The following is a 19,404-nucleotide window of genomic DNA, read 5'->3' as shown; positions in this document are numbered from 1 at the left end:
GGCCACGTTTAGCTCCTGACAGTCCTCTAGTTTCACGTTTGATTTTTTTTTTTTATGTGTTTGGCTTTCAGAAAATGTGTGCTTTTGCACCAGCCCCTCTAAAACACTCGTTAGACATTAAATTCAGAACCGCCCCCCACCCCGACGGACAGGCAAGTTAAGCCAACTTGTGGCAGCGTGGTTACCATGCAGCAAAGGAAGTTTGTGCCACTATTTGAATGTTTTCTCATGGAGGTTTTAGAAATTAGCTTTACACATTCCGATCCTCCGTAAACACATTCCTCTTGTGAATACATACTGAGCACATCACAGGAAGGGCTGAGTTCTCCATATCTCCCACCTGCTCACGGGTCTTGCCCAGAGGTAGCCAGAAGTTTGCAGGTGGCGCGTGTCCTTCCAGAAAGATGTAAGTGTGCTTGCATAGCAAAGATCACAGAGTATTGTTTTGAAAGTGTATGTGAGAGTGTGAGTGTGTGAGTGTGCGTGTGTGTGTGGGAGGGATGTCATGGTATATAAATATATATGCCACCATTGACATATGTCATTTTACAATTTGCTTTTTTCATTTGCAGTAGGTGTAAATTGTACTCTGTGGAATTGTGGGGGCCCAAAGCACGTGTCTCCCCAAACGCCCTGCACCACTTCCTTTAGAGCAGCTCCGCTTTAGATGTTTTACATGTGGGGCCTTTGGGTTAAATTCTGTTTAAAGAACAAAATTGCTTAACCCCTCCCTCTCCCCCCCCAAAAAAAACAACAAAAAACTTTGCTAACTCTTTAAATGTGTTCTGCCCCTATCGCCTTATAAAAAAGAAAAACGCACAGAAAAATGAAAGTGTAGATTCTGATGTTACAGGGCATCCATCTCAAGCACATAAGTGAAGCTGAGAGGAAGATGGAAATCACCAGGCGTGGCCACTGAGGCAAACATTTAGCTTCAACCGGATGCTTCTTGGACTTCAGTCAACTGTGTTTTTGATTCTAAGAGGAACAAAAAAATGTAAAGAACGTGTACAACATGTAATTCGTAACTCAGAGGCGTAAACCTATGGTTTGTCTTACTTTAGGTATGTCCTGGATGATCAATACACAAGTTCTTCTGGTGCAAAATTTCCAGTGAAGTGGTGTCCACCCGAGGTGTTTAATTACAGCCGCTTTAGTAGCAAATCGGACGTCTGGTCATTTGGTAAGAACACGGTTCATTTTTCCTCAGCTCTCCTTGGATGAGGCAGTGGATGCATCCTTTGTAATCCTTATCCTTTCCTAGGTGTTTTAATGTGGGAAATATTCACTGAAGGCAAGATGCCCTTTGAGAAAAACACCAACTATGAAGTGGTAACCATGGTTACCCGGGGCCACCGACTCTACAGGCCGAAGTTGGCATCCAAATACGTATACGAGGTGATGCTGAGATGTTGGCAGGAGGTAGAAAAATTTTTGTGCTTTCTTTCTGAATCTCTAAAACATTTAGGGATCTGGGCTTGGTAGATTAAGAGTGTATAGTCTTTGCAGCCTGGTGAGTTAGTACGTGGTGTATATGGTTTTAAACCCTAGGTCGAAAGCCAACCCTCTCAAGTCAGTTCTGAATAACGAGAAGAAGGTGGTGAAGAAGTGGAAAACGATAAAAATTAAAATCATAAATTCAGTCAACTGTGGACATTCAGTCAACAATTCCCCAAGCCCAAGTGGAAATCCTGTCACAGTTGCCCGAGTTAGGGACTCAGGGAATAAGTCCGGAGAAGTAGCTCTTCTTTCACCGGACTGCTTGGATTTTTGAAGTATAAAACTCTTCGACCAGAGAGGGTTTCTTTCACCAAACGTCGACTTCCCCCAGGTCTCTTTCCTCACAGCCTTTGGCAGTTTTCCTTCCTGGTGTTTTAAAACGTCACTTCATAGATGAGACACCAAAATGATTTTGGAAAGATTATATAATATCAGCTCACATGTATTGTGTGGAAAGGTTATAATATCAGCTCACGTGTATTGTGTGCTAGGCACTGTACTACGAGCTTTAGATTTCCTTCTCAGAAGAACCTTTTGAGGTGCAGAGATTTTTACTGTGACCACTTTGTGGATGAGAAGACCAGGGCTTCTGAAGCTGACCCTTGCCCAAGGCCACTTTGCTATAGAGAAGCAGAGCCCATGCTCTTGAACTCTTGCAATAATGTCTTTGGAGACATTATTGTCTCCAAAGAACACTGATTGGGATGGAGAGACCTGAGCAGGAAGTGTTGCTGGGGGTGGGAGAGGACGGTGGGAGCAAAGGTCAGATGGTGGTAGTGAGTGCAGGGTGTGTACAGATTGGTCTGAGTGAGCAGAGAGCCCACATGAGGGTTCTTGTGGGAAATGAAAAAAAGAATTTTTTTTTTACAGCAGTTACAGACATTTATTTCATAATAAGAAAAGTACAACCATATTTATTAAACTCGAGGTGAGGTGAGCAGGGAAGAGGGAGGAAAAAGCACACTCAGGAATGAGTCCTCAAACTAAAGCTCAGAACTGGTGCCCACAAGAAATGACATAGATGCCACCCTCCCAAATGGCAGAGACTTTCCTTTCCTAGGGGTGAGTGGGAGGGAAGGGTCATCCCAGCCCCACCTTCCATGTACATCCTTGGTTCCCAGATGGCATTCCAGGAATCAAGAACTCTCACTATCATTTACAGGTTGTTCATACAGTTGGAAGTTTTATCATTACGTGAAGAGAAACTGTAGGAATAGCTGCTCACTTTGTGGGGCAGGAAGATGGGATCAGAAGGCTGTCAAAAAACCCACAGGAAGGAATCCCACTCTTGTCCACAGATAATTTCCTCATAAGTTAATCATTATTTCTTAACTTAAAAATAAGGGTAAAACTGATAGGAAGCTGCATAAGACTAGTCCTTGAGAACTGGACAGCAGAGTCCAAGAGCAAGAGGGTGCAGGAGGGACAAGTTATAGAGGCGCTGCAGGTCAGCAGGCCTTGGTGTTGCAGGTGGTAAGGAGCTCTGTGAGACCTTGAACGGAGACCCACAAGCAGCGTATAGAAAGGTTCGTCTCGCCACTCGCCACAGTACGTGCGGGGTAGAGTAGACCCATTTGGAGACACCTGAGTGCTCTAGTCCCGAAGCAATGTGTGCTATGTGACATGAGTTTGAGCAGTGAGAAATTATTTGGGGGATGAATTCTGGAACCCACAGCTTCTCTTTGATTTTGAATCGTAGAAACCAGAGGGAAGGCCTTCCTTTGAAGATTTGCTGCGCACAATAGATGAACTAGTCGAGTGCGAAGAAACTTTTGGACGATGAGTGGTGTTGTGATCCGTGGCATCCAGCTTCTGAAGCATGAGGAAGAGATGGCCCTTTGTGGCTAACTTTTAATTTATTTAGTACTTGGACATGTAGACGGTTTTACTTACAAAGTGGAAACACCTAAAGCATTTGCTTCTAGCCCAAATGGGAGCTCTGGGACTGAATCCTTCCAACTATGGAAATGCTGCCTAGGGAGGGTGATTAAGAACACTCGCTTTTATCCATCCCACAAGTACTTGAGTGCCCACCGTGTGCTAGGTACTATGCCCGGGCCCCACGCTTTGCCCATTTTAGGGGTGTATGGAGGGCCACGTTAGCTGGTACACCGGTACACTGGAAGGTCAGGCTATTTGGGAAGGAAAAGGGAATTAGAATCTTATTCCAGCAGCCCTTCTCTTTTCCTTGACTTCTAGAGAAATCTGGGCCTGAGGCTTTGTCTAGAATGTGGGTTCTGGGTGAATCAGGAACCCACCTTGGATAAGAACGCATCCTTTGTTTTGAAAACATCTGTTTTCAAGACTGCCATGAGTATTACGTTAAAAAAATATTTGTATGCTGTATATATTGTAAATATATATAATATATAAAGATATATATTTATAAGAAACATGAGTTGTCTTTTAATTAAAAATTCTAATTCTGTAACATAAGAGTTTACCTTTTAAGGATTAGGGGCTGTGCCTTACAGCTGTTAATTTCTCTTCCCCCAGGGATCAAATATGCCATACTGAAGAGAAAGAAGCCCAGACCCTTCTACCATTAGTGCCTCCTCCCCACTTAGGCAGACACGTTTGGGGGTGTCCCCAGCCAGCCCCATGTTTGGGCTGAGTGACCCTGCCCCTAGTATCCATAACTAATTGGAGTTAGGTAAAAAATTGAATGAGGGGCAATCAGTGACTTTCTTTTTTTTCTTTTAATTTAAAGATTTTATTTACTCATGAGAGACACAGAGAGAGGCAGAGACACAGGCAGAGGGAGAAGCAGGTTCCCTGTGGAGAGCCCGATGCGGGACTTGATCCCAGGACCCCGGGATCATGACCTGAGCCAAAGGTAGACTCAACCGCTGAGCCCCCAGGCGTCCCAACCAGTAGTGACTTTCTACATCTTAAGAATCTGCCCCAGGACATAGATGCCATCAGTGGAGGTGGTGGGCTCTGGGGCAGCATGATGAGGTGATGTTCCCAACAAAGCCGCCTCCACTGCCAGCAAGACCCAGGAGCAAGCTTCCATTGTGGCAGAGAGGGAAAATGGAGAGCATGGCTTATTGAGCTGCCTCCTGGACGGCTTTAGGGAGATCTGGATGGACTTAAGTTCCTGGATCCGTGAGATGGCCTAGAAGAGCCTCATGGTAGACTCTGTGGTCAAGTTTGAGTGGGTTTCTGACCCTTACGGTCGCTGATAAAGACACCCGCTGAGCTGGAACCTTCATTTCTCCCCCTGAGCCCAGGAGAAAGAAACAGCCTCTGCCGTCAGTAGCCAAGGCCGTGTACGGCCCCACACATTTTTCTTGGTATTTGGGGGGGTAGGAAGCCGAGGTGCACACAACATGCAGGGCCTTTCTTCTGGATTTTGAACTGCTCTGGAGACTGCTGTGGTGTCCCCTGTAGCACAGCTGTTGTGTGAACGTAGAGCTGTTGCTGGCTGCTCTGAGCAGTGTCTCCCTGCGACCCTGGAGACCCATCTCTTCCCCTCCTAGCCTGTCCATCCACCAAGAACTATCATCTACCCTTCCTTAACCTCCCTATAATGGAAAAAAAAATTATCTTAGGGCTTGTTACAGTCTGTTTGCCACCTTCCTCCTCACCTTCCTGTGTAGCTGTACCCCCATCGCAAAAACATACGAACCTTTTAACTGACTCGTTGGTCAGTCTCGTTAGCCTGGATTCTCAGTACCGTCCATGATGTCTTTCTCCTCCTCTTCTCCTTCATCCTGCCTCCTCCCACACCTCCCCCTCCGGTACCATACTTCCCTTTTCACCTGGAGGAGCTGCATTCAGAGTGCCGGATGGTACTGGAGAAAGCGGGGCCAAAAGATAGTCCTTGTACTAATTGTTACGTACACTACTGATGTGGACACGGGATGGACAATACCTGGCAACATTTGGGACACATGGTCCTCAAAACTCTCTCCATTTTTCACCAAGACTTAAAAACCGTTTCGTTTAAAGGCACAACGAAGGCAAACAGTGAAGTCAAGATAGAAGAATCCACCCCGAATGCTTAAAGAGATCTTAATCTATAAAGCAGGAAATAGGAAGGGCAGCAATACGAAGATGCTATGTGCTCATTAGAATTGTTCCCTTTAGTTTCAATTTTTGGTTGTGTTTTCCAAGGGGATGAAGTGCAACCCATAAGTGCAATTTTTATCGATGTTGTTTGCATTTCCCAGCCATGGCTCACTCCCCTTTTAGGTGTATTGTTGCATTGGCTTTCCATCCTTGCACACGCACACGCACACAAAGAAGTTTCATAATACGGTCCTTGAACTGTCAGTACTGAGTGGGAGGACAGAACATTCTAGATTTTAGATTTCAATACCTAGAATCTCGTCCTGTTTCTGCCACTGTGTCCCTCGTCCTATTGGCACATCCATTTCCTTTTCTGTCCAGAGAGGGCAGTTGGATTTGATTTATTTTTTTATTTTTTATTTTTTAAGGTCCCTTTCATGAAAATGTTTGTGATTTCTTGAAAATGTTGTTTGCTGGAGTCACCCACACAGTTGGGAATGAGGAACCCATAGCAACTACTCTCAGAGATCTGGATGTAGATTATTGAGCTTTTCTTATATAGGCCATTGGGTTGTCATTCACACACTTCTCTGAGGTTTTCAGAACAGGAAAATAGGTGGGGTTAACTTTGCTCGTGAGAAACATCTCGGGCGAGCTATGATTTCAGTTAAAAGATGTGTTTTTGTGACTGGAGTGCCGCTCGAGAACTGAAGGCTCTTTGGTCTGCTCCCTGCAGAAGCCCAGCCATGATTCTTTCCACCTGTAAGTAAGATGACTTTGTCCTGCACCTTCAGGGCTGGTTCTGGGGCTGTTACTCTTGAGCTGAGGCTTGTGGAGCCTTGCAGATAATTTTCCCAGATGCAATGACAGGGTTCTGTGTTCGAGATGACCATCGCAGCGAGGCAGTTTTAGTGTTCAGCGTTGAGAATGCAAAGGGAGACAAAACCGTGTCCTTAAATCTCTCCGTGGACCTGCAGTTTGAAAAGTGCTGGTGTTTAGAGGGATATTGTGCATAAAGAACTCAGGAGCTGAGGGCTGGGAGACCAAGTTTTAGTTTCTGGATTCGCAGCAGCCTTGCTGGGTCAACCTTTGGCAACTTCTTCTATCGAGTCCTTATCTGTAAAGTGGTGCCCTCTTTCTGCCCACCTCCCAACAAGGTACCATAAACAGGAGGTAAAAAAATGACGCATCCTTCCTGAGCGTAATTTTGGAGTTGCTTTGGAAGACTGTTCAGTTCCATGTGCAATTTTGAAAATGCTTATTAATTTACTTCTGTATGAGGGCCTTAAGGTGCAAAATTCCTTTAACAAAATTAAGGAAGGAAAATACTGTCTTTGCTTTTAGCTCTGAACGACTATAACACCCAGTTTTAAGGAAGCTCGGCCATACCAGATAAAAGCAATCGGGACCAGCTCGCAAAATTTTTACATTTCTGATCTTCAAAGAGGCAATAGGAGAAACTGATGGCAGTTTTTTAAATGTCATCTGTTTAAGCCACATCACCTCATGGGACCCAACACTTGTTGGTAGAATTTATAAAAAAAAAATAAAGCAGGCTCAAAGACAAAATGGGGCTGCCTGTTATCAGAAATGCGGTGACCTGGGACATCTGGGTGGCCCAGCGGTTGAGCATCTGCCTTCAGCCCAGGGCGTGATCCCAGAGTCCCAGGATCGAGTCCTGCATCGGGCTCCCCACATAGAGCCTGCTTCTCCCTCTGCCTGTGTCTCTGCCTCTCTCTCTCTCTCTGTCATGAATAAATAAAATCTTAAAAAAAAAAAGAAAAAAGAAAAAGAAATACGGTGAACCAGAGCCAAGCAAACGGAGCTAAGAAGCGACAGTTTGTGTCCCTACCGCCTCCAATGGTAGAACAAAGGTGAGCAGTGACTTAATAACCTTTTTATTAAAAGTTATGTGAGAATCTGTTCCTCATTTCCCTTAGGTCAGAACTAGAGAAAAGGCTGTAGATTTTAACAGGAAAGATTTGGTTATACATAAAATAAATGATGGTGAGGGTTGGGACAGGATTACTTGGCCCAGAGGATTAAATAGGAGCCTGCCTATTGGTGGGACAGTTTTGAGGATCATTCTGGCTGGCCTGGAAGGGCATGGTTTGATGAATGTTCACCATTCCTTCCAGCTTCTGGTAAGTTGTTCGATGTGAGAATTGTTTTTGCATTCCTGCCGTGAACCACACAGAGACATGGCCCTACTTGCTTCTGGGTCAAGACCCTAAGTGTTTCCCATTGATAAGGGGAAGCCAAGAGATGCTTCCAGGTGTATTACTGCTAATCAGCAAAGGTTTGTGTGTGTTTGCCAGGCTAGGGTCATTTGGCAAACGTGTTTGCTGTTTTAAGAGCGGCCCTAAAAAAAAAAAAAAAAAAAAGAGAGAGAACCCCAGGAGCTGACAGGCTGCAGTAGGCGGGAGGAGACGGTGGGCAAGGTGAGATGCTGCCCTCCTGAGTGGTGGGAGAGCCCGAGCGAGCCCTCGGGGGGCCTGCGCCGGAGAAGTTCAGTTGGGGAAGCATAGTGGGGTACGGTCAAGGTTTCTACCCCCCCGACGGTGGGCCCTGAGGACAGACCCCGCCCAGCACAGTTATCTGGAAGACCAAGCCCAGGGAGAAGAACTGGGGCTTCGAAGACTCACGGCTTCCTTCCCCTCCACCTCATTTTCACCTAATTTCCTTGCCTATCTTTTCTTACCTGTATATGAAGTAGAAGAGGAAAAAAAAAAGATAACGATGTGTGTCAGTGATTCTTAAGTCTGAGCGTGCCTGGAGGGTGCACGCATCCCGATAAAACGCCGGTTTCCAGACTCCCCTCCATGGTTCCATCTGGGGGTGAGATAAGCATCCCTGATTGCCTTTCTAGGGACGCTTTTTTTTTTTTTTTTAAGATTGTACTTATTTATTCATGAGAGAGGCAGAGACACAGGCAGAGGGAGAAGCAGGCCCCATGCAGGGAGCCCAACGTGTGGGACTCGATCCTGGGACCCCGGGGTCACGCCCTGGGCCGAAGGCAGATGCTCAACCGCTGAGCCCCCCGGGTGCCCCATGTAGGGCCTCTATTTTTAAAGCCCTCTCTCCTTCCTCGTTGTATGTGATTTCCACACCAACCCTACAAGCCGCCGTCTTCTGTCGTTACCTTCTTATTAGCATGAAGACGGGGGGCAGCTGCCTGGCCTCCCCCGAGAAGGCCCCAGCGCTGCTGCCCTTGGGCAGCCCGTGTCCCTGAGTCCCTGAGCTGAACCCCGATCTCAAGAGGAGAGCGCAGGGGGAGCAGGGCCGCGGCTCGGCTGGCAGCTCCGGGCCTTGGGGCCACGCGGCCTGCCAGGGAGGACGTGGATGGGCCCGACGCACCCGGCCTTCAGGAACCTCCCGCCCTTCACTGCTGCTTCGTGTTCGTCACGGACACTCCCCAGGTGCCTCTGGGCTTGTAGGTCATCGCGCTCCTGCCCCGCACCTGCCGAGAGTGGGTCCAGGTGCCAAGGGCGTCGCCGCCCCTCACGGCCTCGCTCAGGTTCCCGCGTCGTCTGGGGCCTGGGGGCTCGACACGGCGCCCCACAAGCTGGCTCGGGATTTGTGAGCTGGCCCTGAGTTTGGAGGTCGCAGACGTGAGTCTTCCCGAAAGTGCTCTGGGATGTGGGGGCCTGTGCACGAGGGCCGGCCTGGCGTCAGCCCGCTCGGGGGGCTCGCTGTTCCTGCACAGAGGACGTTGGGAGGCCGGGCTGGGGGGCAGCCGGGCGGCCTTCGGGGGCGCTGCCTTCCCTCACGGCCTCCGTCATTCCCGCCCCGGCCCCCACCCAGCGTCTCAGGCCTCCACCGGCTCCTCAGGCCTCACCCGTGCCAGCACCTCCTCCCCCGGCCGGGCCGAGGGCCCCTTCTGTCTTCCACCAGATTGACCAGTTTCGGGTCCCGTGAGCTCCGAACCCACTAACTGTTAGTGACCGACGAACCCCCTCGAGTGGTTACTTGTCCTCCTCCAAGGTTGGGCCGAGGTGATGTCAAACCACTGGTTTGGGGGTTCATGTAGGGTTGTTAGATTGTTTTGTCAATACATTCAAAAGCGCTGACCTCTCTGGTGACCCTCATTTCTTAGGAGCAGGGACAATTTAATGTCCAAAAGCAACACACTGGAGTGTTCTTAGAGGATTTGCCCTAGAAGGGGCGTCTTTTTAATATCAAGAAGAGGGGCACCTGGGGGCTCTGCAGTTGAGCGCCTGCCTTGGGCCCAGGTGGTGACCCTGGGGTCCCAGGATCAAGTCCTGCATCGGGCTCCCTGTATGGAGCCTGCTTCTCTCTCTGCCCATCTCTGCCTCTCTCTCCCTCTCTGTCTCATGAATAAATAAATAAAACCTTAAAAAAAATAATATCAAGAGGAAGTGTATGCACAAAACAGGGATAATCTGACACCTCAGGTATATAAAGTGTACACCCGGGATAAAGGATCGCTTTCTAAATCGAATAATCATCTCTATGAAATCCTCGGTGTCTTACTTCTTCCCTCCCTCCCTCCTGCCCGTCCGTTTGTCTGTCCTTTCTCCGTCCTTTCCTTACTTCCCTCCCCCCCTTCCTCATTGGCGTGGGTTCTTGGTTTGGCATCTGGAAAACCTTTTCTGGTAACTGATCAGAGGTGGAACTTCACGCTAAGGAAAAGCTAGCTGGTGTCACACCTCCCAGATGACGTCACTTCGGTCAATTCAAATGTGTCTGATATAATAATTTATTTTTTTTAAATGTATTTATTCATGAGAGACACACACAGAGAGAGAGGCAGAGACACAGGCAGAGGGAGATGCAGGCTCCATGCAGCAGCCCAATGTGGGACTCGATCCTGGGACCCCGGGATCACGCCCTGGGCCGAAGGTAGACACTCAACCGTGGGGCCCCCCAAAAGCCCCACAATGTGTCTGGCTTTAAAAGGCCCTTAAGAAACAGATCTCCTGGTGGGGATTTGTGATCGTCCGGAGTGGCCTTCTCCTTCTGGAAACGGCGGCGCACGTCCTGAAGGGCAGGTGGAGGCCCCTGTGCGCGCCCACAGCCACAGGCTCCCTCTCCCCGGCCGAGCAGAGGGCCGCGGGCGCCAGCTTTCCTGCCTGAACACCGCGGCCGGCCGTGTGCGTCGGGCCGCCAGCCTGGTCCCTGGTTCCAGGCAGCTCTTGAAGCCCAGCCACTCAGTCACGTTCTCGAATAAAGGTCGGCAGCCACCTGCCGGTTATGACCAAACTCGGGGGGACTGAATTTCACTTGAGGCTCTGGCTCAAAATGCAACAGTGACGTCAGAGAGGCCGGGGACGAGAGCGCGGCGATGCTGCTGTAAACCTCAAGCCTTAGAAACGGAGGGAAGGCGCCGGCGCTGCTTCGCAGACGGTGGGGCCACAGCTTTCCTCCAGCGGGTGCTGGTGACCGACAGGTGCTGGTGCGCAGGACAGGTGCTGGTGCCCAATAGGTGCTGGTGAGCAGGACAGGTTCTGGTGGGCAGAACAGTTGCTGGTGCTTGACAGGTTCCGGTGCCTGACAGGTGCTGGTGAGCAGGACAGGTGCTGGTGTGCAGGACAGGTACTGGTAAGCAGGACAGGTACTGATGAGCAGCACAGGTGCTGGTGCACAGGACAGGTTCTGGTGCGCAGGACAGGTGCGGGTGCCCGACAGGTGCTGGTGCCCAACAGGTTCTGGTGGGCAGGACAGGTGCTGGTGCCGTCCTCCCTCGGAGCTGTCCTGACAGGTGGAGCTGCTCTCAGCTGCTCCCTTCCACTGCCCCCTGCTGGAGGCCCGTTCCCCTACAGCCTAAACCTCCCACCCCCCCTCCCCCCAGCCCCCAGGGGAGGTGGGGAGACGCACCTTGCAGGGGCGCGAGAAGCAGAGCCAGCGTCCAGAAAGGTCACAGGGATTAGGCCGGGATGTGGTGCCCTTTTCCTGCCTTGGCCATACCGATGTGCAATTAGAGCTACCTGCTGGGGAATACGGAGCAGGTGAGAAAGGTCCGCGCAGATGGAGAGAGGCGGCAACGCTGCCTCCCGAGGTAATCCTCGGCCTCAGCCTGTCCCTGGGGCATCTTAGTCTCGCAGAGGCCTGGGACGTCAGGAGCTCCCGCCTAACCTGGGCGTCTTCCAAGGGCACCGAGGGGTTCTCTCCCTGCAGGCGGCCCGCTCACCGGGGTTTCTGTCATCAGGGGGGCCGAGGGGGCCCCGCGTGTTCACGGACCTCAAGACCTGTGTGCTGTTGCAAACTGAAGACGCCGGCGAGTCTCCTACGGTGGATGCCTGCTTTGGAGGGCATCGGTATTTCAATCTATAAGTAAAGATGCCTAGGGGCTTGGAAAGTTGTGCCAAACGAGGGGCCACTGGGGAGCCGCTCAGGGGTCATGATTTGTTTTTTCATTTGCTCAACAATTGTGTCTTGGACAGCAGCTGAGCTGGGCAGGATGCTGGAGCAGAACCAGGCAGGGCTGGCCTTCCCGCCACAGCGGCTCTTGGTCTCCGAGGGGAGAAGAAGAACCTTCTCATACTTAAATCAGTGGCGGCAGAGGGTCTGCACCGTTAGTTGAAGGGAACTGTCTTCACCACTGAATCTGGAAAATGAAGTATTTTTGAAAATCCCAGACTGCAGAAGAGAGCACAAGTAACCCTGGGGATGTTGTGGGGTTGATAATCCACCCTGCGGGCATGTAGTCCTTCCAGGGAGTAGGGGAAGGCCTTATCCTAGTCCCCAGGTAGCTTTCCTACCCCTGGACTGACACCCGCAGTTCCTCCGGGAAGGTTCTGTGTATTTAAATGCAAAGTATCAAGACAGGGAATTTTATGGGTCAACTTGTCTGAGTCATGTGGCCCCGATGGTGGATCAACATTATTCTGGAAGCTTCTGTGAAGGTGTTTGGGGGATGAGGAGTTAAGTCGAGGTTTAAACCGGTGATCTTTGAGTAAAACAAATTCCTCTCCACAGTGTGGGTGGGCTTTATCTCATCAGTAGAAGAACAAAGCCTGACCTCACCTGAGCAGAAGGAACTCTGGCAGCGGTGCCTTTTTAGCCCCAAACCCAGTTCTTCGCGGAGTCTCCAGCCTGCCGGCCCACCCCGTTGCATTTTGCACTTGCCAGTCCCCACAGTCATGTGGACCAATCCCTTGCAAATGAACCTCTCCGTTCCCCCTAACACAGGTGCTGTGCTTACAGACACGAAAATGCCTTTAAAAGAAGCACAAGGTAGTACAACCTGTTTACTATTATATCTGTTTATGACGTCATTTTTACCTTACCAAGAATACGTTTCTGGGCACCTGGATGGCTGAGTGGTTGAGCATCTGCCTTCAGCTCAGGGCCTGAGTTAATATGGTGAGATCTTAGTAGGGCGCCCGCTTACAGTAAGGGCTGTGTTGGGGAACTGCCTTTCCTAGGAGATAGGTCTCATCCCTATATTTTTCAGATAAGGCTGCTGAGCGATGGCCCAGGTATCATACTGTGGCCACAAAAAGAATGGAGCCATGATTTGACTGCAGGGAGGTCTGACCCTAAAACCCACTCCACCCCATGCGCTGTCCTAATATGGAAAAAACAGTTGAACACCAGAGAGGTTTTCACTCTTTCATTTCTCATCTCAGGGATGGGTGCTTGATTTTGGTTAAGTTACTTCTTTAATTTAATGTTTCTGGGGCAGCACATCGGACTTACGACCTACAAGTACTAGCCAAAGCTCCGGAAGTTGTTTTCTTCAACTTTGCTGTTCTACTTAGTCAAAAGGTTGTGGTCAACCTAGCTTGTTCTGTGGCCGGCATCGAGCCATGAGATGTCCTGTGGTAGAAGGAGCTACTGAAAAGTAGAGGTGTCATGTGGTGGTGTAGGTATTGGTGAGGCCTGTTCTTTGAGTTCTTGCTGTGTGGCCAGGCACCAATGCTGGACGCTCTGGGGAAGCACTGAAATCAAATTGCTTACAGTGTAGCTCAGTGGTTCTCAGAATCAAAGGATTTTGCTACCTCCCTCGCCCCAGGAGGACATTTGACAATGCCTAGGAGTTTTTTGGGTTTTCACAACTGAGAAGGGGGGTGGGTGGGTGTGAAAAGGGTGAGAGGGGTTGCTGTTGACACCTAGTGCATAGAGGTGCTGCTAAACATCCTACAACTAACAGCAACCCCCAACCCCCCAAGAACCATCCAATCTAAAATGTCAATTGTGGTGTGGTTGAGAAACCCAATGAGAGATGGAGCCTACACAAAGATGGTCATTTAAATGGCCATCTAACATGGCGCCCAATTACCAGCCACAGGGCAGGACCGATCGCTTGTGCTCTGGGAGCCCAGAGGGCCGTGAGATGGGAGTGCATTGCAGTGGAAGTCCTTTTCAGGCTGGAGGCACAACTATTCAAGATGTTTGTGAGAACGGAGCAAGTGGAGGAAGCTGGTGCAAGAGGAACAGTGAACATGGAGAGTAGGACGGAAGTTGGCCAGGTCATGGCAGGCAATGGACATAAGGGAGGGACATAGAGGAAGGTGTAATCTTGATGCCATGTGTAGTTGAGAGTCTTTTTAGGAGCTGCGGATGGAGAGCAGTTGGCTGAGACAGAGTTTTAGGGAAATGAACTCAGAGGGTGGAGTGAAGGAGAGAACACTCAAGAGCAGGGCTCAGAGGCAGGGACTTTCATTCATTCAGTCATGGAACGAACACGGTGCCCAGAGGTTGAGAGCAGAGTCTCTGGAGTCGGGCTGCCTGGGTCTCATCCTGGCTGTCAATGTGAAAGTGCTTTGGCTCTCGGCAGGGAGGATCCCCTCTGTGGTTCAGATTCTTCATCTGTTAAGTGGCACCTACTTCACAGGGTTAAATGAGGATTAAGTGAGTTTTCACAGAAATGCAGGTGTGGGCCGATGAGGGCTTACAAGAGAAGAAGTAAACAACCAAACAATTTGAAGAGATTTGTGGCAGATTGGATATAAGGGATGGGGCTAGGAATAATTCAAGATTTCTGTGGTGGAATCATACTCAGACTTGGGAAGATTAGAAAGGAGAATCAATAGCGTAGTTTTCTTTCTTTCCTTATTTCTTAGTTTCTTCTTTCTTTCTTTCTTTCTTTCTTTCTTTCTTTCTTTCTTTCTTTCTTTCTTTCTTTTTCTTTCTTTCTCTTTCCCTACTAATACAGTATTTATTTGCCTTCTCTCTGTCAAACCCTGAGCCAACCACTTTCCCCAGCCTGCCTGGGGAGGTATAGGAAATGGGATATATAGGGCAGATGAGACACAGGAAAAAGACCTATGGGGAGGTGGAGACGGCTCTGTCACATGGCAAAGAGGATGAGAAAGGCCACCATCAAGCAAAGGAGCCCCATGACAGCCAAGAGGACAGAGCCCAGAATGGGGTAGAAGAGTTGTTGCTCCAGAGAGGGTTCTTGGCATGACCAATGTGAGGCTGTCAAACACAGGCCCAATTCCAGTCCTAGAGCCCGTCACTCCTATCACAGCCCCACCAGCCCCCATGGACTTGGCTGCTTTATCAGTGTCCCTTGAAATGGCACTGGTTCAGAAGCTGTGGCTGGGAATAAGTGAGGTCAGGTTATGTGGGGCTGCCAGGCTGCTGACACCCTCATTTATCAGCGTCTCTGGTGGTTTTAGCACCACTGTGGACAGTGACCGGCTCAACATCTGAGAGGGGATCTTCAGGAGATGAGGGGCTGTGGCAGGAGAGCAGCTCCCAGTGCAGAGAAGAGAGACGGGGGCATGGGGAGTGGGGAGGATAGATTTCTTATTGGAGCTCGTGGGGAGGATGAGAATTCGGGTTGTGCAAGCGGTGAGTCAGTGGCTGAATTAGAGAAATAAGACTTTTTCAACTATCATTAAAAATCATGTACATGTAAAAAGTTCTCAGTCCTGAAATAGGCACTTGACTATTGAACCACAGACCTATCTGATTTTCTATAATTTTTTTAATTTATGAATTTTAGTTTTGAGATATTTCAAGCATTTGGACAAATAAAGAGAATACTATAGCATGCTAGTGACTATTCAAGGAGTAAAGTGACCTTTATAGACCCTTCCTGGCCTTGACAATACTAAATGGTTTTAGTTTATATTAGAGCATGAGGCCATAGATGGTCATCGCTCGCCTTGCTGGACCATCTTACAAAGGTTTATAGATGGAGTACAGAGTTTATTCTGCTCTGGCCCATGGCTAAATTGTTCTCATCTTCAGTATCTAAAAAGACTTCCTACTCAGGGCACCTGGGGTCTTATCCTCCCTTATTTCAAGGACTTTCATGATCTAATCCTACATCACCCCTCTTAACTGTTCACTACTTCCTATTGTACCTGCTTATTCTGTCCTCAAATACAGTTTTCATTTTCCCATTGGGACTGAATCAAGATGGGTGGTGGCTCTGAAAAGGTGTGTAATTTGATGCTCCTTCAAATGAATTTTTAAATGTATCCATTTACTCTACAAATATTTGCTGGATATATATGTCAACTGTTCTAGCCTCCTGAGACATAATTGAACAAAATAGACAAAGATCCCCATTTACATTCCAATAGAGGAGACAGATAGTAAAATAATAAATAAATAAATAAATAAATAAATAAATAAATAAATAAATAAATTGCATAGTATGTTGAAAGGTAAGAAATGCCATGAAAGAAAGAAAGAGAAAGAAGAAAGAAAGAAAAGAAAAAGTAGAGCCAAGTAAGGAATGGCCAAGTCAGGGAGTGCAGGTGGCAGCCATAATCAGTCAGGGTACTTACTCTTCATTGAGAAGGTAGGATTCCAGCAAAGGCTTGAAGGAGTGGAGAGAGTTAAGAAAGTTGGATGGTATTTCTATTTTTAATTTTTGGGGAGCTTCCATACTGTTTTCCACGATAGCTGCACCAATTCACTTTCCCACCGATGGTGCCCGGGGTTCCCTTTTCTCCACATCTTCAATAACACTTATTATTTCTTGTCTTTCTGATAATAGCCCTTCTGACAGGTGTGACATGACATCTCATTGTAGTGTTGATCTGCACTTCCCTGGGGTTAGTGATGTTGAGAGAATCTTTTCATGGGTCTCTGGAAAAATACCTATTCAGATCCTCTGCCAATTTTTAAATCGGATTATGTGAGGGTTTTTTGATTTGAGTTATATGAGTTCTTTATATATTTTGGGTATTAACGCCTTATCCAATGAATCATTTACAAATATCTTCTCCCATTCGGTAGGCTGCCTTTTTATTTTGTTGATGGTTTCCTTTGGTGTGCAGAAGCTCTTTAGTTTGATGTAGTCCCAGTGATTTCCTTTTTTTTTTTTTTCTTTTTTTGGTTCTTTCCTGATACCAGATGATCCAGGAATTCCACTTCTGGATATTTACCTGAAGAAAACAGCCACTGATTTGAAAAGATATACGCATCCCTATGTTTATTGCAAAATTATTTATAACAGCCAAGATATGGAAGCAGCCCAAGTGTCCATTGATAGGTGACTGGATAGAGCAGATGTAGTAAATATATATAATGGGATATGACTCAGCCATGAGAAAGAATGCAATCTTGCTGTTCATAGCAACATGACAACATGAGGGGACCTAGAGAGTATTATGCTAAGTGAAACAAGACAGAAAAGACAAATACCATGTGATTTCACGTACATGTAGAATCTAAAAAACATAACAAATGAACAAACAAAAACAGCAAGACTCATAAATACAGAGAACAAACTAGTAGTTGCCAGAAAGAGAGGGAGATGGGGGCATAGGCAAAATAGGTGAAAGGGGTTAAGAGGTACAAACCTTCTGTTATAAGTCACAAGGATGAAAAGTACTGCATAGGGAATATAGTCAATAATATTGTAGTGACTCTGTATAGCGATGGATGGTGACTACACTTACTGTGGTGAACATTACATAATGTATGTTATTGTTGAATCGGTGTGGTGCACACCTGAAACTAATACAATATTTTATGTCACCTATACTTCAATTTAAAAAATATCTTAAAAAAAGAAGGTTGACGCCTGGAAGGGAGAGTGGTCAAAAGCAAAGAATGTGGGGACAGCAGGCCTGGCGTGCCTCAGAAGCAGCGAGGAGGGCAGTGTGGCTGGGTGACGTGAGCAAGGGCATATTGGACAGAAATGAGAGGCAACCAGAGGCCAGATCACAGATGGTTTTATAGGCTAGTATGAGAAATTCGGCTGTAACTGTCAGTGAAATGAGGCATCACTGTGGAATTTGGAGACAGGGAGCAACACTATCCGGCTTAGATTTTAAATTAATTACTTTGACTGCTATGCTGTGAAGAAACCATAGAGAGTTTAGGTCAGAAGCAGGAAGAAGTCAGGAGGCTCTTGGTATCATCCAGATGAATGATGGCTTAGACCATAGTAGGAATAGAAGGTTGGGAGAAGCAGTAAAATTCAGTGTGTGTGTGTGTGTGTGTGTGTGTGTGTGTGTGTGTGTGAAAGAGAGAGAGAGAGAGAGAGAGAGAGATTTAAACCATGGTAAAATATACATAACACAAAATTTACTATTTTAACTATTTGTAAGTGTACAGTCCAGTGGCATTAAGTACGTTTGAATTATTATGCAACCGTCCCCATTATCCATCTCCAGAACATTTTCATCATCCCAAACTGAAACTCTTGGATACTTTTTTAAGGCAGAGTCAACATGTTGCTGACAGATTGGACTAGGGTTGAGAGAAAGAGAAGAGTCAAGGACGACTCCAAGATTATTGACCTGAGCAACTGGAAAAATGGAATTGCTCTTGACAAAATGGAGAGGATGGGTGGAGCCAGTCTGGGAAGGAAGGAAGAGAAAGAGTTCAGATTTCTTCATGTGAATTGGAGGTGTCCACTAGACATCCAAGTGCAGAAAACGAGACTGCATTTGAGTACGCAAGTCTGGAATGCTGTGGAACTGGATATGCTTTTGGATGCATCAGCAGACAGATGGTTTTTAAGACACAGACAGGGATGAGATAATCAAAGAAGTGAATGACACAGAGAAAAGAAGAGATCAAAAGCTTTGAGGCAGGCCGAGAAGGTAGGAAGGAAGAGAAGAAAGCGGCAAAAGAGACCAAGAAAAGAGAAAATCAAGAGAAGAAGAGTGTTGAGTGCTGCTGAGAGGTCAAGTAAGGTTGAGGACAAAGAATTAACCATGGGATAGAGTGGTGCATAGGTCACCGGTGACCCTAACAACAGCAGTTTGGGAGAAGTGGGAGGCCCAAAAGCTTGACTGGAATGGGTTAAGAGAAAATGAGAGAAGAACTGGAAGTTGGAAGCAGCAAGTAAAGACTACTCATTTCTAGATTTTACTGTCAATGGGGAGCAAACATGATCAAGGAAATAAGATCAAGAGTAGTTTCTTTTGTTTTTAATGAGGAAGTCACAGCATATGCGTATGCTGATGGCAAGAATGCAGTGGAGAGGGGAATGGTGGTACCAGAGAGGGGAGAAGTATTTTTTAAAACTTTGAATGTGAATACCTCTATGTGAGGCCACAGTGTTTTTGCCACATTCTACAGTTGATCTTAGACAAGAAGCCGAGAGGCGATTTTTGCCACATTCTAAACCATACTCTGACCCACTTCACTCATTTGTGTAACCTACATTTGACTTTGCATCTCTTGGCCTGGCTAGATACAGATCTATAGGGGCTCTAAAACAATACTGGAATCAACTGACCAGAATGTAAATTAGACCCAGTCCCACCAAAATAGATCCCCTTAGGGCTAATGTACCCTCTTTTTCTGGAGCGTTTTGGCCATTTGGCCGACACTACCAGAAAATTGACAGAAGCAGTTGAAATCCCCAAACCTAATAATACACAATATAATGCAGATTTGGGGGGCTCAGTAATTTTTTTTTTTATTTTCATGTCTAGAAACCTTGGAATGATCCTTAGAAAATGGCTGATTTCTGGGTGCAGGCAAAAGAAGTGAGAAAGTTAT

The 19,404-nt window shown here is 47.4% G+C and overlaps 2 protein-coding genes across 4 annotated transcripts in view; both read left to right on the top strand.

Moving 5' to 3' along the window:
• TEC (tec protein tyrosine kinase) overlaps positions 1-3,887 on the top strand; it is a 132,375-nt gene extending 128,488 nt beyond the window's left edge. Inside the window, exons 16-18 of the mRNA XM_041726963.1 lie at positions 1,065-1,183; positions 1,265-1,422; positions 3,200-3,887. Coding sequence (XP_041582897.1) covers positions 1,065-1,183; positions 1,265-1,422; positions 3,200-3,283 — 361 coding nt within the window. The 3' untranslated portion in view covers positions 3,284-3,887. The remainder of the gene's footprint in view (positions 1-1,064; positions 1,184-1,264; positions 1,423-3,199) is intronic.
• Positions 3,888-6,182: 2,295 nt separating this feature from the next.
• TXK (TXK tyrosine kinase) overlaps positions 6,183-19,404 on the top strand; it is a 64,914-nt gene continuing 51,692 nt past the window's right edge. The window contains exon 1 of one of the 3 annotated variants that reach the window (XM_041723929.1): positions 6,183-6,276. In XM_041723929.1, the coding sequence (XP_041579863.1) occupies positions 6,189-6,276 (88 nt within the window). In that variant the 5' untranslated portion in view covers positions 6,183-6,188. Of the gene's footprint in view, positions 6,277-10,874; positions 10,967-19,404 lie in introns of those variants that run through there. The other 2 variants (XM_041723932.1, XM_041723933.1) reach the window with 2 other exon arrangements.

The sequence above is a fragment of the Vulpes lagopus genome, chromosome 12 (assembly GCF_018345385.1).
Source record: "Vulpes lagopus strain Blue_001 chromosome 12, ASM1834538v1, whole genome shotgun sequence".
NCBI lineage: Eukaryota > Metazoa > Chordata > Mammalia > Carnivora > Canidae > Vulpes > Vulpes lagopus.
Note: the sequence above shows the minus strand (reverse complement) of the source record. Positions and strands in the feature narration are given on the sequence as shown.